At 34.2% G+C, this 21513-nt stretch overlaps 5 protein-coding genes across 5 annotated transcripts; 1 reads left to right on the plus strand and 4 right to left on the minus strand.

Annotated features, from left to right (window-relative positions):
* Positions 1-1109: 1109 nt before the first annotated feature.
* On the plus strand, positions 1110-1426 carry LOC117567837 (uncharacterized). The gene is made up of 2 exons (XM_034248085.2): positions 1110-1200; positions 1286-1426. Exons 1-2 carry the CDS (start codon positions 1167-1169, stop codon positions 1372-1374), a joined length of 123 nt encoding a protein of 40 aa, XP_034103976.1. The 5' UTR covers positions 1110-1166; the 3' UTR covers positions 1375-1426.
* A 1323-nt stretch (positions 1427-2749) lies between these two features.
* LOC117567835 (uncharacterized) lies at positions 2750-3225 on the minus strand. Its single transcript, XM_034248083.2, has 2 exons — positions 3132-3225; positions 2750-3062 (listed from the first exon to the last, which is right to left on the minus strand). Exons 1-2 carry the CDS (start codon positions 3214-3216, stop codon positions 2779-2781), a joined length of 369 nt encoding a protein of 122 aa, XP_034103974.1. The 5' UTR covers positions 3217-3225; the 3' UTR covers positions 2750-2778.
* Positions 3226-3343: 118 nt separating this feature from the next.
* LOC117572235 (uncharacterized) lies at positions 3344-3999 on the minus strand. Its single transcript, XM_034254917.2, has 2 exons — positions 3706-3999; positions 3344-3644 (listed from the first exon to the last, which is right to left on the minus strand). Exons 1-2 carry the CDS (start codon positions 3833-3835, stop codon positions 3400-3402), a joined length of 375 nt encoding a protein of 124 aa, XP_034110808.1. The 5' UTR covers positions 3836-3999; the 3' UTR covers positions 3344-3399.
* Positions 4000-4080: 81 nt separating this feature from the next.
* LOC117567836 (uncharacterized) lies at positions 4081-4774 on the minus strand. Its single transcript, XM_034248084.2, has 3 exons — positions 4605-4774; positions 4382-4546; positions 4081-4326 (listed from the first exon to the last, which is right to left on the minus strand). Exons 1-3 carry the CDS (start codon positions 4648-4650, stop codon positions 4217-4219), a joined length of 321 nt encoding a protein of 106 aa, XP_034103975.1. The 5' UTR covers positions 4651-4774; the 3' UTR covers positions 4081-4216.
* Positions 4775-4907: 133 nt separating this feature from the next.
* LOC117567831 (multidrug resistance protein homolog 65) lies at positions 4908-21251 on the minus strand. Its single transcript, XM_034248075.2, has 11 exons — positions 20656-21251; positions 20355-20600; positions 19594-19765; positions 18257-19040; positions 18103-18203; positions 17934-18045; positions 15637-16357; positions 6180-6740; positions 5747-6125; positions 5331-5687; positions 4908-5275 (listed from the first exon to the last, which is right to left on the minus strand). Exons 1-11 carry the CDS (start codon positions 20976-20978, stop codon positions 5075-5077), a joined length of 3957 nt encoding a protein of 1318 aa, XP_034103966.1. The 5' UTR covers positions 20979-21251; the 3' UTR covers positions 4908-5074.
* Positions 21252-21513: the final 262 nt, after the last annotated feature.

The raw sequence follows: 21513 nt of genomic DNA on the forward strand, positions 1-21513 counted from the left end.
CTGTTTCTTGCAATTCACGCAGACGCAAACGACGAACGTTTTAAGTGCCTGCCGAAAAATGCAAATCAAATAAAATATGCTTATAACCACACATACACCAGTGCTTACAATGTATTTTGGAATTATTCGCGCGCATGTGTGTTTGTGTGTAGACTGTTCACATACGATAGATACTTCGATTGCAACATCAACGTGAAGTTCTTGATTTATCATGTCCGCTTAGCTGTAACAGTGTGCTGACAAGCCACGAAAATGGCAAGTGCGCTTTTTAACTTTGAATATTAACGGTCAATTTAACTTATTCGAACCATAGCGTTGACTACTTATCGCTCAAATTGTATCGTTCAATATGTATCGTTCAGATAATAAGCATACTTTTTATTATTATTAAATATTTAGTTTTATTTCGTATTTGTTGCGAACGATAAATGATAATATTCTTCTTTGATATTTTTACACATAGCTTAGTTTTTGATTCGTAATTATTTTGTTAAAATGATTTTTTAAAAATGGTGTCTTAAGTTTTTTTTTGAAGTAATTATGATTTATTTGCAAATTCAAGGTTTACAAATTTGTTTAATAATTAAAACTGTCATTTAATAAATGGGTTATAGCGTCTTTATATAAGATTATACTTTTTTTGATTGTGGAAGTTGAATAAAAAAATTGCACAATCAAAAAATTAGATATTTGAGCTTAGCTAATTTTTCAGTAGTTTTGTTTTCGTACATCTCCTATATTAAGTTGTTAGTTTAATAAATATAAAAACTGTTGTGCTCACTTTATCTTGGGCCTTGAAAAAGTTTTTTTTTTATTAGTTGGTAATAACGTTTTCTTATTTTACAACTTGCTTTTCATAAAGTAAAAAAACTGAATAGTAAAATATAATCCCATAAGTGTTTTTATATAATATTTTATTTTTGCATTGTACAAGGTTTATTTATTGCTTGACATACAAATAGCAAACAGCTATTTGCAAACAGTTTGTTTGTTTACTTTTTTTGCTTGACTGCATTCAATTACTGTACCACTGTGCAGCGCAGCTGGCGTTGTAGTCGCTCACCTGGTTGCGAGGCGTTTCATTTATTTATTCGCAGTTGTGCTTTTGATTTGGCGTTCAATTTGGTTCTAAGTCTCGTCGCGTGTGCATCGACGCAGTTCTCGTCATGGTGCTGTTGAAAGTGATCAAATATCTAGTGGGTTAGTGTGGCATACAATATAGTTTCTCTATCCGCATCTGTATCTGTATTATAATTCTCTATTTCCATGTGTAATAAAAACAAAGGCTGCGTTGTGCGTGTCTGCAATGAGCTGTCCCAGAACATGAATTCACTTAACAAGATGTTTAAATATCATTTACTCGAGGCGAATTAGTTAAGAACCTAGAAATATATTCGTAGTATTTACCTTATGTACCTGTGCACATCAACAAACCCCTCCATATGCATAACATAAAACTTTATGTACAATCAACATAAAATCCATTTTAGCGAGATGTTAATTAAATCTTTTGTTTGTATTTCCAAAGTGTTGTTCGAATTTCTTTGATAACTTCGTTTGAAAACCGCTTTTAAAGGAAACTAAACTAAGTGTGAACACGTTTGCCGCTTGCCGCGCTCTCTGTTGCAAGCCTAACCTTGTTCATCGGGTGGCTGCCACAAAACGGCTTATTGAGCACTGTTGCACCGTTGCACAATCCACAGTTACTGCCACTATTAATGGCTTTCGATTTCTGTTTTCGAGAATTTGGCAATTTTTTGTTGGACATGTAATCTTATGTTAATGTCCGAAATAACTATAATTAAGAATTAAATTAATATCTGGCTTGTTACGAGTAGGGTTCGTTTTTATCGTTTTTAAGCTTTAAAGTTTTTAAAACAAAACAAACAAAATAAAGAAATTATTTTTGTTTTTTCAAACCATGTTTATTAGCTGTAACACTTTTAGTTTGCTTACCTTGCGCTTCTCTCTTATAACATTTAACAAAACATAACAAATTGGAAAAACTTTGTCCAAGTTTCTATCTAATTGCTTCACAATGTCAATTGTCGCTAGTTTGTAAATTGAATGAAACGGTTATTAAATTATAGAAATATAGGGAAAAGATCGATTTTTTTTTAAATAATCTAGCAGACTAACGATAATATGATTTTTTTCTTTGTATAGATTAATTATAAATCTTCAATATTTTGTTGAGAGCTGATAATTTGAATGAAACTTAATAATTATTCAGAAAATTAAATATTTTAATTCTCGGAAAAAGACTGATCTTCTGCACGTGCATCATTATATCAATAATGTCTAGAGTCTAGACTGCTATTTTTTAATTTTGATACATCAATCATAAATATCCAATATTTCATCAGTTGTCGATAATTAGAATAGAATTCATTATGAAATAAATAATTATTTTCAATGTTCAATATCTTTTAGACGTTAAAAATTATTAATAGACCAAACAGAGAGACAATCTTGAGCTTTTTAACGTCGAAGTATGTTAATTGAAGTTCTTTTTCTGACATTCACAAAACTTCTTAACAATTTATCTTATTATCTATTTAACTTATTTCTCAAAAAATATTCAAAAAACTTACAGAAATGAGCATTATAAACTAACTCTTCAATAACTTTCGATAATTTTACTATTATTAAAAATAAATGATTTACAAATATGCAATAACAACTGAAAAACACAAAAACCTTCCTAAAAATCAAGAAATACATCATATAATTAACGTAATTAACAACATTTAATTGTACATTCTTAAAATAACTTTATTATTCATTACGTATAATTGTCTTGCCAAAATTAAGTACACTGCTAACGAAGCTGAGCATCGATGTGATCATGCCATGAGCATGCTTCGAACTCTTCGTGGTCTCTGTCAACTTTCTATTGATGTTATTCGATGGGGATTCGCGTTGTTTTGTTGACTCCCGATCCTCGGCACTGCTGAAAAGACGATCAACGTTGGGCAAGATCAGTTTACGACCGAGTTCGGCGCTGATTTCATTAATGCGATCATCTTCACTGCTAAAATCATCCAGTGGCAAAGCTTGTGCTGCAAAAGGAGTTTAACGTATTAAACCGATTTATAGCACTGACAAACATAAACATTTGACACACATACCCAGGGCACAAGCGATAAGCAAAACTGATAAGAACTTGGCTAAAAACATTGTCAATACTTGGAGCGTAAAGTAAACTGAATGCATCTCTGAGTGCGACAACGAACTTTATATGACAATCTACGTGATTTTTGACGGAATTTAATAGGAACCAGCGAATTGCACGTTTCACCAAAATAGTTGTTGTTTTATTTTCCAATTTTTTGTATTTACTTTTTTCTCTAAACAACTTATTTAATACTAAAATACGTAAGCAACACGAAATAAGCGTTAGGCATTATTGAGCTTGGCTTGTAATTCATTCGTCATTGCACGATTTATTGACCCCATATCGACTTTAGAATTTTTCACACTTGTCGATGGTTCGGTTTGCCACTTGAACAACTCGTAGGCGTTATCCACTTCAGCATCGGCCAAGCGTTCATCGGGTACTCCGGGCCAATTGGGATGGCGTCCTTGTGATGGTTGTTCCGTTGAGGTCAAAGGTCGAGCGCCGATCATGCCCACGCATAGAGCTACAAATAAAAGTTATCAATCGTTGCTTTAGACGTCAAGTTTGACCTCTCGAAGACTAACCAAGCAAAAGTAGTAGGCACATCGTTGAACGGGTGAAACGAAAAAGCAGACGAACGAAATACGAAAAAAAAATCCCCGTTTGTCTCAGTTGCTTTAATCGGATAAACTGCGAAAGTTTGAGCAGAATCATAAGATTTTATATACTACTGAGTGCCCTGCCTACGCGAGAGCTATCAGCCCCATTGAGAAGACCAGAAGACCAGACCAGACCAGATCCGAACCGAGCAGACCCCAGCTCGTGGCTAATGGCTCACAACCCATGCGAAACTAAATGCTAAAGAGTAATGAGGAAAAGGGGCTCGAGGCGTCATTTTGTCTCACGCTGAATCTGATTATTTGGGCAAATACGTTTGACGTCACGGACAAACACACCAATTCACTTAATTGATCGCCGTCTGCAGCGCTTTATTTAATACTTTTTGGATTTTGGGGGTGTTTTATCATCGTATTATAATTGTCGTCTGGTGGGCGATTCCTCTCACACCTATTTCACCATCCAACGTCATAGGTGCTATCGATCTTTCTCGTGGCCAAAGAAAATTGTCCAACGTTCGTATTCGGGAGATTCCTCGCATAAATATGTCTCCATCAAACAATAGATTTCACTATAGTCGTCGATCTCTATACGAAGAAGTCACTTTTTATAAGAGCAGTTAATATCGAGGGATTATAATACCTATATTCTGAAGACAACTGGCAATTTTCAAGTGGCATATTGAAGTGTATTTCCGAATACAGTTTTTTTTCTCATCGTACGCACAGACTGCACTTCTTTCAGTCACATTAAGGCAAGAGCTCTCCAAGGGGCAAACTTTGACTATTGCGGCAGCTTCCGCTTTTACTACAGTGAATTAATTACTTGATTTAACTGTTTAATAGATAATATTAAGTTTACTTACAGCAGCAGAGGCTTAAAATTAAAGCACCTATTAAATGAATATTCATTGTGCAAAGACAAGCGAACTTTATGGAGCGCAATGCGGCACTAAAGTGTCTGCATAATAATGTTCAAGTGGAAAAACTAATTGCTCTCAAGTAAATAATAATGGGTGATAAGATAAAACCATTAGCGGAACTTCATTGATCAAATAGACTGAGGCATTTCTAGCAAAGCTCGCAAATTTTATACACACAACAGAATTACAAAGCAATTTTGTTTGAATTTTTAATTTTGTGTGCAATGAATTTCTTTATATTAATAATTTAATTTAAGCGATCTTCACTGTATTTAAGGCAGTTTCTATGACGTCTTTATTATACATTGTTCTTTACAAATATATTGTACCTAAAATTGTAGTATACTTTTATGCACGTAGGTTTTTGTCTGGGCTATGACATTTGTGAAAATACTGTTGCATACTTATGAGCGTTATTTGGTTTTCGATTGACTGCGATACAATTTGGCATAAATGCCATTCTTGGCCAGCAGCTGGGAATGTGTGCCTTGCTCCACAATGCGACCGGATTGAATCACACAAATAATGTTTGCATTCTGCACAGTCGAGAGTCGATGAGCAATCACAATGCAGGTGCGACCAGAGCAAGCGGAATCAAGCGCTTGTTGAACCACCTAGAACACACAACGGAATAGAGATGATCGATTTTTTAGCTGCACTTAAACTTACTCTTTCGCTTTGTAAGTCCAGCGCCGAGGTGGCTTCGTCCAGCAGAAGTATCTTGGGATTCCGCACCATGGCTCGTGCAATGGCAATGCGTTGCTTTTGTCCGCCCGAGAGCTGTGTGCCCTTGGCGCCCAACATGGTTTCATATTGCGCAGGCAGTGACATAATAAAGTCATGGGCATTGGCCATTTTGGCCGCCTCAATAATCTGCTGCATGGGCACATCGCGTGAGGTGTCACCATAGCCAATATTCTCCGCAATGGTTTTCTCAAAGAGCGACGGCTCCTGTGAAACAATGCCCAAGCGGCGACGCAACGTCTTTAGCTCCATGTCCTGGTGTATGCTCTCCTGATCAATGAGCTAAAGAAACGAATGTAATCAAAGATTGTGAAGTGTATTTATCGAGTAGCGAAACTTACTATCTTGCCCTCGTCGGGATCGTAGTAACGCATCAGCAGCTGCACACACGTGGATTTGCCCGAACCTGAGGCGCCAACAAGCGCCACTGTTTGTCCCTGCAGCACATCCAAATTAAAGTCCTGCAGCACTGAGTAATCGGGTCGCGAGGGATACGCAAAGTTAAGTCCGCGATAACTGACTCCTTGTTGCAGAGCATTCGTCTTAAAGACTCCATTACGATTGCCATTTTGTTCCACAATATTTGGTGATTGAATCAGTGGCTGACGATCTATCATTTCATACATGCGTGTGGCTGAAAGCAGAGCTGCATTAAAGGCAGGTGTGAAGGCCAAGGATTGAGCCAATATGAACAATCCATACAGCATCGTATTGGCAATTCTAAAAGCAATAAAATTTATTAAAAAGTCAACATTTGTTTATCTTCGTACGCACTTCATGATCACTGGGAATATGATGCGACCTTCGGCGCACATAAAACCGCCATAAGTCAAGGTGACCGCATAGCCGAAAAACATCAAAGTCGTGCCCATTGAGTTGACCAATCCACGCCACCTTAACCGCTTTTTGATCTGCTGTTGATAGCGATCAACTTCCTCATCGTAGACCTTGATTAGCTCCTCCTCCCTACGCAATGCTGCCACTGTTCTGATTTGGGCAATCGTCTCGGTGGCAATGCGACTCGTTTCCTCTAGCACATTCTTCTCTTTCATGGCGGACTTTTCGCTAAACTTCGCCTCGAACACAATCGATCCGATCATAAAGGGTGCTGTGCTCAAGCAGACCAATGCCAGCTCCCATGAGTAGGAAAATGCTATGGAAAAGCTGCATATGAAGTTGGTCAGCGCCTGTATAATATTGCTGAGGGGGAATCCGATGGCGCCTTGGACACTGGCTGCATCGCCAGAGAGGCGAGCCGAGAGCGCTCCCACACTGTTCTCCTTTTCATCAAACCAGCCCATTTCCTGTTTCATAATGGAGGCAAAGGTCGTCGATCTAAAAGGGAGAAAAGCAAAGGCAATAAAAACAAGTAAGAAAGCTACAGTCGAGTGTACTCGACTGTGAGAAACCCGCTATCCATTTTGATTAAAAGAAATATATTTTGCGGTATTTTTCTCAAAATATACCGAATATACTGCAAAAATACTAAGAATATACCAAATTGAATATTTGGTATATCGATGTAGTACCGCATTGAAAATATACCATAGACGGCACAATATACCAGATTGTCAGCCAAAGCAACTAAGACCCCTAGCAAGTAGGCGTTTGTGCCCATACAAAAGTATTTCTTTAATAACTTCGACAATTTGTATCTGATCGCAACCAAATTTTCAGGAATCATAACTACTATAGTAATTATTGTACATACCAAAATTCGCAATAACAAATGCTGTCGAAAAAAAAATTATAGCTCTATCTCTTATAGTCTCTGAGATCCAGTGTTTCATACGGATAGACGGACAGACGGACATGGCTAGATCGTCTCGGCTTTTGACGCTGATCAAGAATATATATACTTTATAGGGTCGGAGATGCCTCATTCTACCTGTTACATACATTTCCTGCCGGCACAAAGTTATAATACCCTTCTACCCTATGGGTAGAGGGTATAAAAAGTTCATGTATAGTCTAATCAATTGAAATTTCTGTGATATGCCTGATAAATAATTGGTGTATCTAATTCATTAAAGAATTTGTTATACGAAAGTCATCTTACGTAATTTTGTTGACTATAAAAGTCTTGATATAGCACATATATAGTGTATCACAGAAAAGATGCAATTGAAGTCGTTAGCTCTTCTTGTCGCCTTAGCCTTGTTGGCGTTTGGCTTACCATCAGCAGAATGTTGGAATACCAGACCAACGCCTCCCCAATATCCACAGACTTATCACCCTACTTGGAGGGGCTAAACCTAAAAACTATAATTTGTAATAAATAAAATATGTAAGGTGAGATCGTGTTTAGTTTCTGAATAAGAGCTCCTCACATTTCTTGCGATTTGAGTACTTGCAAAGGAAAATAAATGAATAAAATATATTTAACGTTTAAGGATTCAAAAATATTTTCTTAGGGTTGCCATGAGGACAAGCCAATGATAGATATGAAAATAATTTTTCTGTTGACTGTCTTTTTGTTTGACTTTTTTTGCTGCCACGTAATCTAAATAAGACATGCCACAAATGATAAGAAGTATGAAAATAATAGCTAATGAAATACACTTTTTCTACTTATTTTGAAAAATCAAATACTTTCTGTATAGAGCAGTGAAGACAACAATCGATTCAAAATACATGATGTCTCAACAGAAATTGTTTCTGTACTTAAAGTACAAGCATGTTACCCATTTTCAAAACAAAGTCAACTCAGTGCGTTATCATTATAAAAATATACCAACTTAATGTACTGAAAAATACTACAATATACCTAAATATACCAGACAGATCGACTCATATTTCTGGGAATTTGAATATTTGCAAACTCAAATTTATAATTGATAAAAACAAATTAATCGTATATTGTAATAGTTCGTGTTGACAGCATCCTAATCGTAATTGGGTATATAAACTAAAACTACAAATAACAATACAATTGAAGTGTTCTAATTGGCATATCCAATTCACTTATGAATCTGTTCCACAAAAGCGTTCTTATGTCATTTCGTTGGCCATAAAAGCCAACTACGTTGAAGCACAAGAGTCTCTACAATTTGGAAAATATGCAGTTGAAATCGTTAGCTTTTCTTGCCGGTTTAGCCTTTTTGGCTATTGGTATTAACATTTCTGGAGATTTGAGCATTCGCAAAATAAACATTTTTAATTGACAAAGAGTCAAAAAATCGCATAGTGTTTGTTTAATATTCTTATTGACTTTCATTGCTTAATCATTGTTTTACATAATAATATATGCGAATTGAAGTATGTTATTTGGCATACCTAATTCATTTATGAATTTGTTCCGCTGATGCCTTTTTATGTAAATTTCTTGACAATAAAAGCCAACATTGTTGAAGCACTATAATCACTTCAATTCAATATGCAGTTAAAATCGTTAGTTTTTCTTGCCGGTTTAGCGTTTTTGGCGTTTGGCTTACCAACAACTGAATGTGTCATTTGGAAAGGAAGGACAACACTCTTTCCAATTTACACAAACCTTGTCTAAAAGCATTTAATAAATAAAATATGGAATGTGAAATATTGTATTCACATTTTTAGATATTTGAGTATTTGCAAAATAAATATTTTAATTGTCACAGAATCATAAAAATCGCATATTTAATTTAATTTCTTACAGAAGGTTTGCGAATTAAAGTGTGTTAATTGGCATATTTAATATACTTATGAATTTGTTCCGCGAATGCCTTTTTATGTAATTTTGTTGACTATAAAAGTCAGCTATTTTAAAGCACTATAGTTAATTTATTTCCGACAAGATGCAGTTCAAAACGTTTGTTTCTTCTTGCTGTTTTAGCTTTTTTGGCGAGTGGCTTACCAACAGTTGAATCTGCTATGTTCCCTCTACCTACCCTCTATCCAATCTATCCAAATAGAGTATTTAATAATTAAAATGTATAACTTGGAATTTTTGACAAATCTATTCATATTTCTAGTAATAGAGTCTTGGCTTTTATTACTTATTCATATTAGGGGGAGAAATGGTAAAGTTACTAATAATAAAAAAGGTGTACATAATGAGAACTGCAAATTAAAGTATGTTATTTGGCATATCTAATTTATTTATGAATTTGTTCCGCGAATGTCTTCTTATGAAATTTTGTTGACTATAAAAGCCAGCTTTTTTAAAGCACTATAGTTATTTTAATTCCGAGAAGATACAGTTCAGATCGTTTGTTCTTCTTGGAGCTTTAGCCATTTTGGCCCCTCTGCCTAACGCCTTTCCAATCTATGTAAAACGTTAACACAAAATCATTTAATAAATAAAATATGGAATGTGAAATGTCATTTGAAAAAATCTATTCATATTTCTGATGATTTGAATAATTAAAATGTTTTTTTTTTTTACACAAAATCATAATAATCATATCTCTTAATAGTTTGATTAACGATTTAGATTGAGTTTTATTACTTATTCATTGTTATGGAAAAAAAAGAAAAATGTTTGAAGTTTACATCATGAAATCTGCGAATTAATATATGCTATTTGGTATATCTAATTTACTTGTGAATTTGTTCCGCGAACGCCTTCTTTTGTAATTTTGTTGACTATAAAAAACAGCTTCTCTAAAGCACAAGAGTCACTTTAATTCCGAAAAGATCTATGTAAAACGTTAAAATTTAATAATGTAATAATTAAAAAGTAGAACTTGGAATTCTGGACAAATCTATTCATATTTCTAGTGATTTGAATACTTGCAACATAAAATATTTTATTTGACACAGAGCCTTAGAAATCTTAATAGTTTGATTTGAGATTTATATTGGCTTTTATTACTTATTCATATTAGGAGGAGAAATGGTAAAGTTACTAATAATAAAAAAGGTGTACATAATGAGATCTGCAAATTAAAGTATGTTATTTGGCATATCTAATTCATTTATGAATTTGTTTCGCGAATGCCTTCTTAGGAAATTTTGTTGACTATAAAAGTCAGCTTTTTTAAAGCACTATAGTTAATTTAATTCCGAGAAGATGCAGTTCAGATCGTTTGTTCTTCTTGGCGCTTTAGCCTTTTTGGCCCCTCTGCCTACCCCCTCTCCAATCATTGTAAAACGTTAACACTAAATCAAATAATAAATAAAATATAGAATGTGAAATGTCTTCTTCTTCACATTTCTGATGATTTGAATAATTGAAAAATGAAAATAAATGTTTTTTTTTACACAAAATCGTAATAATCGTATCTCTTAATAGTTTGATTTAAGATTTAGATTGAGTTTTATTACTTATTCATTGTAATGGAAAAAACATTTTTTTTTAAGTTTACATAATGAAATCTGCGAATTAATATATATTTTTGGTATATCTAATTTACTTTTGAATTTGTTCCGCCAGCGCTTTATGTAATTTCGTTGACTATAAAAGCCCGCTTCGTTAAAGCACAAGAGTCATTTTATTTCCGAAAAGATGCAGTTCAAGTCTATAAGTCTTCTTGCCGTTTTGGCTGTTCTTGCGAATGGATTACTAACAGCAGAATGTTCCAATCAAATTCCCAGCTATTCACCGACTCTTCGTCCTAATTGGTTCCGTAGAAATTAAAACTAAAGCATTTAATAAATAATATATGATATGTGGAATCTCGTTTAACTTCTGGAAAAATCTATACACATTTCTGACGATTTGAGTAGTTGAAAAATACAAAATTTTAATTGGCACATCCGAATAGTTTATTATGATATTCGTATTGCTTAATCTTTATTTGGGAAAAAATAAAGTAAAATGACTATAGTCTTGGGTTGAAGTCAGTTCGCAGAAAAACAACATACATAAATGGATAAAAAAGCACGTAATAATTTTTTGGGTTTATTTTAAACAATCTAAATTTAAGATTATTTGATCTTGAGTTAAGATCTTGACTTTTTGGTTTATTTTTAAGATTTACCTATTCTTGAAACAAGATTATAATCTTGAATTTCAAGATTGGGCAATCTAGATTTTCGATCTTGATTTATGAATAAACCTTCTTGGTTAAATTTTGAAATACAAACAATATATATTCAAGATTTTATTCTTGATTCTAGCACGTTTATTGTTTAAAGAATGTGTACATAATGAAATCTAAAGCATGTTAATTGGCATATCTAATTGACTTATGAATTGGCTCTGCTTATGCATTCTTATGTAAATTCTTTGACTATAAGAGCCAGTTACACTAAAGCACAAGAGTCACTTTAATTCAGTAAAGATGCAGTTAAAATCATCAATTCTTCTTGCCGTTATAGCCTTATTGCCGTGTGGCTTAGCAACAGCTGTACGCGGCTTCACCAAACCAGGATTGATAGATCCTACTCAGTATGGTCGTCGTTAACGGAAACAAATAAATTAATGAGAAAGTCTTTAAGTACTTCAAAATAAATAAAAAATAGTAAAAACATTGCAGAAACTTGTTTAAGTTCTAAAAGAGTCAGAATATTTGCATATCCTAATAGTTTGATTTTATATACGTATTGCTCAATCGTTATGTGAGAAAAATAAAGTAAAAACACTATAGCCTTGGGTTGAAGTCGGTTCGTATAAAAGAAATGGGTCTTATAATTGTAAGCTAATATTAAAAAAAGAAAAACAACATACATAAATGGATAAAAAAGCACGTAATAATTTTTTTTTTGTTTATTTTTAACAATCTAAATTTAAGATTATTTGATCTTGATTTTAGATCTTGGCTTTTTGGTTCATTATTAAGATTTTTTTATTTTTGAAACAAGAATATAATCTTGAATTAAGATTGTTTCGTTTTCGCATTTGAGTCATAATCAAGATGGATATACCAAGTATATTCAATCTAGAATTAATCTATAGCATTTGATTTTAATTTAAGATTTTCCAATCTTAATTAAACTTTTAGATTCCATTCTTGAGACAAGAATATAATCTTGAATTTCAAGATTGTGCCATTTAATGTTCTTGTAGATTTTCGATCTTGATTTATGAATAAACCTTATTGGTTAAATTTTGAAATACAAACAATATATATTCAAGATTTTATTCTTGATTTTAGCACGTTTATTGTTTATAGAAGGTGTACATAATGAAATCTAAAGCATGTTAATTAGCATATCTAATTGACTTATGAATTGGCTCTGCTCATGCCTTCTTATGTAAATTCTTTGACTATAAAAGCCAGTTACACTAAAGCACGAGAGTTACTTCAATTCAGTAAAGATGCAGTTAAAATCATCAATTCTTCTTGCCGTTATAGCCTTTTTGGCGTGTGGCTTACCAACAATTGAATGCGGCTTCCCCAAACCAGGATGGATAACACCTCGTCGTCCTTCTCGTGAACCATTATATTAATGAGAGTCTTTAAACATTTCAAAATAAATAAAAAAAAACAATAGTTCTAAAAGAGTCAGATTATTTGCATATCCTAATAGTTCGATTTGATATTCGTTTAAAGTAAAATGACTATAGCCTTGGGTTAAGGTCGGTTCGTATATAAGAAATGGGTGTTATAATTGTAAGCTAATATTAAAACAAGAAAAACAACATACATAAAAAGATAAAAAGGTGTACATAATGAAATCTAAAGCATGTTAATTGGCATATCTAATTGACTTATGAATTGGCTCTGCTCTTGTCTTCTTATGTAAATTCTTTGACTATAAAAGCCAGTTACACTAAAGCACGAGAGTTACTTCAATTCAGTAAAGATGCAGTTAAAATCATCAATTCTTCTTGCCGTTATAGCCTTATTGCCGTGTGGCTTAGCAACAGCTGTACGCGGCTTCACCAAACCATTTATCAATCCTACTCAGTATGGTCGTCGTTAACGGAAACAAATAAATCAATGAGAAAGTCTTTAAGTACTTCAAAATAAATAAAAAATAGTAAAAACAATGCAGAAACTTGTTTAAGTTCTAAAAGAGTCAAAATATTGGCAAATGGGTAATTCTCTGGTAAATGTCGCGTGCGAACAGCTTTTCAGTGACAAAAAAAAAACATAAACTAAAAATATAAAATATATAAATTCGTTCATTTTTTGGTTTTGCGTACGAATTTGTTAATTTTTGCAATTATCAGAACAGAAAACAACACAGAAAAAAAAATTCCAAAACCATTCTTAGCTCTAATTAAAGTACTAATCTAGAGCTATAAAAATAAACTTTACTTATTTTTAAAATTGTGTCAGAATATGTTTTTTTTGTAACTGAAAAGCTGGTCGCACGCGACGTCCCTCAGAGAATTACCCATATCCTAATAGTTTGATTTGATATTCGTATTGCTTTATCATTATTTGGTTAAAAATTTAGTAAAATGACTATAGTCTTGGGTTGAAGTCGGTTCGTAGAAAAACAATATACATAAATAGATAAAAAAGCACGTAATAATTTTTTTTGTTTATTTTAAACAATCTAAATTTAAGATTATTTGATCTTTTCTTTAGATCTTGGCTTTTTGGTTCATTATTAAGATTTTTTTTATTTTTGAAACAAGAATATAATCTTGAATTAAGATTGTTTCATCTTCGCATTTGAGTCATAATCAAGATGGATATACCAAGTATATCCAATCTTGAATTAATCTATATCATTTGATTTTGATTTAAGATTTTCCAATCTTGATTCAATTTTTAGATTTTTTCATTCTTGAGACAAGAATATAATCTTGAATTTCAAGATTGAGCAATTTAATGTTCTTGTAGATTTTCGATCTTGATTTATGAATAAACCTTATTGGTTAAATTTTGAAATACAAACAATATAGATTCAAGATTTTATTCTTGACCTTAGCACGATTATTCTTTATAGAAGGTATACATAATGAAATCTAAAGCATGTTAATTGACATATCTAATTGACTTATGAATTGGCTCTGCTCATGCCTTCTTATGTAAATTCTTTGACTATAAGAGCCAGCTACACTAAAGCACAAGAGTCACTTCAATTCAGTAAAAATGCAGTTAAAATCATCAATTCTTCTTGCCGTTATAGCCTTTTTAGTGTGTGGTTTACCAACAACTGAATGCGGCGTCACCCGACCATTTCCCCGTCCTAGTGAATGGAGATCATTAAATTAATGGAAAAGACTTTAAGCACTTCAAAATAAATGAAAAAACAATAGCAACAATGCAGAAACTTGTTTAAGTTCTAAAAGAGTCAGAATATTTGCATATAGTAATAGTTTGATTTGATATTCGTATTGCTTAATCTTTATTTGGGAAAAAATAAAGTAAAATGACTATAGTCTTGGGTTAATGTCGGTTCGCATATAAGAAATGGGTGTTATAATTGTAAACTAATATTAAAAAAAGAAAAACAACATACATAAATAGATAAAAAAGCACGTAATAATTTTTTTGGTTTGTTTTAAACAATCTAAATTTAAGATTGTTTGATCTTTTTTTAAGATCTTGGCTTTTTGGTTCATTATTAAGATTTTTTTATTTTTGAAACAAGAATATAATCTTGAATTAAGATTGCTTCATCTTCGCATTTGAGTCATAATCAAGATGGATACCAAGTATATCCAATCTTGAATTAATCTATATCATTTGATTTTGATTTAAGATTTTCCAATCTTAAATTAACTTTTAGATTTTTCCATTATTGAGACAAGAATATAATCTTGAATTTCAAGATTGAGCAATTTAATGTTCTTGTAGATTTTCGATCTTGATTTATGAATAAACCTTATTGGTTAAATTTTGAAATACAAACAATATATATTCAAGATTTTATTCTTGATTTTAGCACGTTTATTGTTTATAGAAGGTATACATAATGAAATCTAAAGCATGTTAATTGGCATATCTAATTGACTTATGAATTGGCTCTGCTCTTGTCTTCTTATGTAAATTCTTTGACTATAAAAGCCAGTTACACTAAAGCACGAGAGTCACTTCAATTCAGTAAAAATGCAGTTAAAATCATCAATTCTTCTTGCCGTTATAGCCTTGTTAGTGTGTGGTTTACCAACAACTGAATGCGGCTTCACCAAACCATTTCGCCGGACTACTCGATATGGTCGTCGTTAACGGAAACCATTAAATTAATGAGAAAGTCTTTAAGCACTTCAAAATAAATAAAAAAAAATAGCAATAATGTGTAATCTTGTTTAAGTTCTTAAATTCAAGACTAGAACATATACTAATTGAAATAAAATAATAAACTATTTGGTCAATCGCTAAACAGTTAATAAAGAACATTCATAAATCTCCGAATAAATGGTAAAAGCTTAAATTGAAATTGAAGTTAATTAATTGGGATAACTTACCGCATGCGAGATGTAAGCCACACTCCGGCTAGATTATAGAAGAAGGTCTGCACGAAGCAAAAGATGCCGGCACAGATGCCAATCACTACACTGACTATGGACATGGATGAGCTGTGAGCCAGCACAGCTTCGTCTGAGGTCTCGGCCAGCGAGGCATAAAGCTCGGCGAGCACAACGGAAAAGGCGGGCATGGTGCAGCCAAAGAGTCCGGCACAAATGGTGCCAATGATGAGGAAACTCCATTCGGGTCGAGCCCAGCCCAGGATGCGCAGGAATGTACGTGGATAGCTGGTGCTCTTTGTGTGCTTCGCAGTATCAGTCTCAAGTTGTTTTGACGGATTGACGTCGCCATTCAAGCGCTTCATTTGAAACTCCACATTCTTATCGATTGCAGTCAACATTGGGTTGGGCAGGTCTTCAGCATCATGGGACTTTTTGCGCTCGTTGGGCTGGTGCACGATGCTCTCATTGAGCAGCTCATCAGCCTTGTCATCGTATTCATGCGCTGTCACCATTTTGTGATAGTATCCCGAGAGCTTCATGAGCTCCTCGTGTGTGCCCTGCTCCACAGCTTTGCCGTTCTCAATGTAGACAATCTGATCCGCATGCCGAATGGCGGATAAACGATGTGACACCACCAGTGTGGTGCGTCCCTTGCACGCCTTGTCCAGGGCAGCTTGCACCAGCTTCTCGGAGTGATAGTCCAGAGCGGAGGTGGCCTCTGTAAGCAGTTAGTACTGTAGTGTGCGTAAAGTGTAACTTACATTATACAAGTCTCTCCAGATATTACTTTAGTAACTAGATTTCTAAGTTTCAAATTATCCTTCTAAGTCTTGATGTATAATTCACTTCTTGTTTGCCAGTATCGAAGCGCAATTTTATTTTTATGTGATTAGGATTTCTGCCAACTTTTTTATAAACTAAATTCCCTAGAATTATACATACATACATACAGTATAGGTACAGTAATCTAATTTTATTTAAATGAAATTTACATCAATTTCGCTTGATTATTTCTATTTAGGGGTGCGGTATTATTTTTAAAATGTACCATATACATATACTAAAAAAATACTCAAATATACCAAAGGCTATATTTGGTATATTGACATTTAAAATATACCATTGACTTAATTGAAGCGGAGTTTTGGTAGCGGGCTAATTGATAAATACTAATTGAAAAATACTAAAACATACCGAAGGCTATATGTTATGGTGCTATGCAAATTTGAATAAATCATCTATAAATGATTTCAATTAAATACTATAAATGATTTGATTCAGGAAAAAATATGGTATATCGATATACAAAATAAACCAGATTGTCAACCAAAGCATACCAAATATTTTCTAAAGTAACTAAAATTTGTATCTAATCGCAACCAAATTATCACAATTCATAAAAATTGTTGTTAAGCTATTATATTTACATACTCTTGATATTCGATTTTTTTTTACTTTCCGAGATGGATGGCAAAAATTTAAAAGAAACTTAAACAAATTTAAAACAACTTGATATTATCTCGTTTAAGTATTATTCTAGGATGAGTTAATTTTTATGAACAATTTAAGTATAATATATATTTATTTTTCTTACCTTAATCTTTGCGTTTGGTAAGTTTTAAAATTCTCTTGACTACTCACCGTTTAATAAAAAGTATATTCTAATAAAAGTATCTTTGGCTCTATTCACATTTCTGGTGATTTGAATAAAAAATAAACTATGTTATTTGACACAAAATCATAATAATCTTGTCTCTTAATAGTTTGATTTGAAATTTAGATTGAGGTGTATTAGTTATTCATTATTAGGGAAAGAAAAAATGTCTGAAGTTTACATAATGAAATCTGCGAATTAATATATGCTATTAGGTATATCTAATTCACTTTTGAATTTGTTCCGCGAATTCCGCGAATACGTAATTTCGTTGACTATAAAAGTCAGCGTTGTTGAAGTGACAAGAGTCACTTCAATTCCGAAAAGATGCAGTTTAAATCGTTAATATTTTTTGCCGTTTTAGTCTTTTTGGCATGTGGCTTACCAACAGCTGAATGTTTCATGACCGTAACATATCCTCACTCAACACGGACTACTCGTGACAAGTGGGTATTGCTTCGTTAATGAATAGCGAAATCAAATGAGAAAGTCTTTAAGCACTTAAAAATAAATTAAAAACGAAAGCAATAATGTTTTATGTTGTATAAGTTATAAGCTTCGGGACTAAAATATGTACTAAACGAAATAAAATAATAAACTATTTGGCGATTGAAGCCAAAGCATCTAAAAAAGTACTCACCATCTAATAAAAGTATTGTTGGCTTTTGTATCAGAGCTCTGGCAATGGCAATGCGCTGACGTTGTCCGCCGGAGAGCTGCACGCCCTTCTCACTAATATGCGTATCGTAGCCCTTAATGAAAATGCTTTTATTGCATGTCAGTATTCATAGTAAATCAATGAAACTTACATTATCCAAAGCAATGATAAAGTTGTGAGCATTCGCTGCTTTTGCAGCTTCCTCGACTTCCCTTTGCGTAGCCTGCGGATTGCCATGACGAATGTTTTCACCTAGAAGGGAATATTTATCAATTCGAGCTGTTAACATATTCATTGACACTCACCAATTGTGCCCTGGAAGAGGACTGGCTCCTGACCCACCACGGCGATGTTGGAGCGCAGCCAGTTGAGATTGAATTTGCGCACATCCTCGCCGTCAACAAAGACTTGGCCAAAGACCGGATCATAGAAACGTTGCAACAACTGAAGGCAAGTGGACTTGCCACAGCCCGAGGAGCCCACCAAAGCAACAGTTTGTCCCTGCTTAACCGTGACATTGAGTCCTCTCAGAACAATAATATCCTTGCGTGCAGGATACTGAAAGAATACATCGCGAAATTCGATGTTCCCTTTCAGACCGTTGTTGAGGATTTTGCCCGCTTTAGACAGCGGATCGATGGCCGAGACACGATCGATGACATCGTAAATGGCGCTCGCCGAACCGCGAGCCATGGCAAAGGTCTCGAGGAAGGGCGATGTGCGTGAGAGTTGATTGGCGCCCACAATAATGCCTGCGATGACAATCATGACAACTGCAGGAGTGTATTCCCTATCCGGAATGGGCACCTCAGGTCTGCGATCGTACAAAATGAGATTGGCGCCATACCAAAAGGCGCCAGCACCCACAATAAACATCATGGCCTTCATCACCGTATCACTGAGGCCCGAGAAGGCGCCCTTCCACTTGCCCGCCTTGAGTGCAGGCTTCAGCAGATTATCATAGCGCATGGACTCGGAACGCTCCCCACCAAAGGCAACCACAGTGCGTATGGCACCCACAACTTCCTCGACCACGGAACTGGCTTTCACATAGGAGTTCTGTTCCCTCGCCGTTAGCTTGCTCTGGTACTGTGAAAGGGAATTGAGAATATTAGCAAGAAATGGTTGGACAGAAGATATTGTTTTTGGGAGGTAACGGTTATGACAATTATTATTTAAAGGAAGTGTGGTAAACACATTATTATCGACATTATCGACACGACCGGTTACTTGATTTTAATTGCATAAATTTCATTGTGGTGATTTGCAACTTGAAATATATTTAATTTGAAGAGTTGCTCTTTAATTTAATAAGAGAACAGAGAAGAATTTATAATTTAAATTGTATAAATGATTTGGCCTTTCCAATTATAAATTACACAGTGAAGATATGCGAATTTAATGTCATCAATTTAAAACAGTTGCAGTTAATAGAGAAAGATTTCTTATCTTGCCAATTGTGTTAAAATTTTACTATAATTGATTTTACTTAACGGAATTTTTGAGCTATAAATACTTATTTTCGAGTAAGAATAATTGATTGATCGCAATAATTGATTTATTGTTAAAATGTAAATATTTGGACTGTGCAAAAATGGTTCTGCTTTATAAGACATTGTGCATGAATAAACTATAAACTCACATGAGCAACCACAGCATTCACCACCATTGTGAGTGGTATGTAGAAGAACATGGACAACGCTAACTTCCAGCCATATACAAACGAGATGATCACACTGATGGCCACATCAAACATTATGGTCAAAAAGTGACCCAGATTCTCGGCCATGCCAGTGCGTATTTTCTCCATGTTGCTGAAGTACAAGATGAAATAATTATAATAAAACGATTCAAATTGAATGTTAACGAAATTATATCAATTGTTAAGTGATAAAAAAAAAAAAAATAAAAAAAAAAAAAAAAAAAAAAAAAAAAAAAAATCTTTTTATTTGACTTACGCTATTCAAGTTGAGATGGATTTTAAATTCCATTCTGTTGTTTAGAGTGAATTATTAATATTCGACCATATTAATATTTTCCTAATTGATATTATAACATAAAGTATTTTTTTGGATCATAGAATTTATTGCCAAATTTTGTAGACTGAGACTTGAGCTGGCATTTATTATGAATTATATATTTTGATTTGAGAGGACGCTCATTAATATATATATCTATATATTTCATAGGTCTATGTTGTGTCAATTGATTAATATTTTAAGAGAAACATAAATTTAAATATCTTTCATTCATAATTTTTAATTTAGTTAGTTTATTACAACCCCGTTCAACCCTATTCACAATTTATTCAGATTTTTTTTTGTCTTGACCTTAGTTGCCATTTAACTTTTTTATGGGATCAAACCCATTGATGAAACTCTTAATTGCTTGCTGCCTACTTACTCAGTGATACGCACTGCAAAGTTCTGGTCCTTGGCCATATCATGCCAGCCAATTTCCTGTCTGATGGTTGCTTTGAAAAACTCGCGCCGCATGCGCACTGTCAACTTGAGAGCGAGGTGATTGAAAATGTTGACAAAGGTCATGCCAGAGAACAGCATGAGCAACGAATCCAATGTCATGAGTATGCCAAACGCGACGCTATCCTTGCGCAGCTCCTGCATATTCTCCTCATGAGTTGCATTGGTACTAGAGAAAGGGAATATTTAGAGTCTTTTTCCTGGGGGTATTTCAACTGGCTTACAGTTGTGTGCCGCCACCGAACCAGGGCAGACCATGTGTCGTGGAGCTGGTGCCATTGCCCATATTTCTGTCGATGAACATGGCCACCAGTTCGCTGTAGATGATGATGGCAATGGGGAACACTAAGGCATGCAGTATGGCAGCAATGAGGCCGCAAAAGAGGAGCAGATAATCGATGCCATCTACATAGCGAAAGAGATGCGTGTAGCTGACTGTGTTGATTGAGGGTTCCTTCTCCTTGGCTTTTTTGGGCTCCACGTAGTTATATGTTTCATTGGCCACCGTCTCAGCCTCAGCTACGGCGCTGATGTTGGGCTCTGTCATTGCAATGACGTGAGTTGAAAGTTTCGCCTATAAGCATTTACCCTTGGGGTCAATTGATAGTTATCGCATTCGTCTGACGCAAAAACGAATCTCAACACGCGATCTGCACTGGGAGTTATGTCAAGGAAGTTGATGGGTTCAGTTTTAAGTAACTACAACTTTTTTGTTGGTTCTTGATTTTTTTTATTTTACGATGTAAGTGCACTGAAAAATTACGAACTGACGCTTTTGCACTGCACGAGAAGATTTTTGGCTACCGCACCGTTTGAAATATCGTCTCGAACTGTTCAGACAGCCGCCGAGAGGTTCGTCTTTTATCAATTCTGGGCTTCTATTAATGTTCAAATCGCCCAAAAGAGTCGAGAGCATGAAATGTTCTTCGACGCTCCCAGAGCATTTGCAGTTCTCTCATTTTTTTCGTCTTTTTTGTTTTTAGTTTATTAATATCAATTGAATTGATTTTTCTCAAGGTTCACGATGACTTGAGGAAATGTGTGCGTCCATCGGCAAGGTGTTCAAACGAGTAGCAGAAATG

The sequence above is a fragment of the Drosophila albomicans genome, chromosome 3, assembly GCF_009650485.2.
Source record: "Drosophila albomicans strain 15112-1751.03 chromosome 3, ASM965048v2, whole genome shotgun sequence".
In the NCBI taxonomy this organism is placed as follows: Eukaryota; Metazoa; Arthropoda; class Insecta; order Diptera; family Drosophilidae; genus Drosophila; species Drosophila albomicans.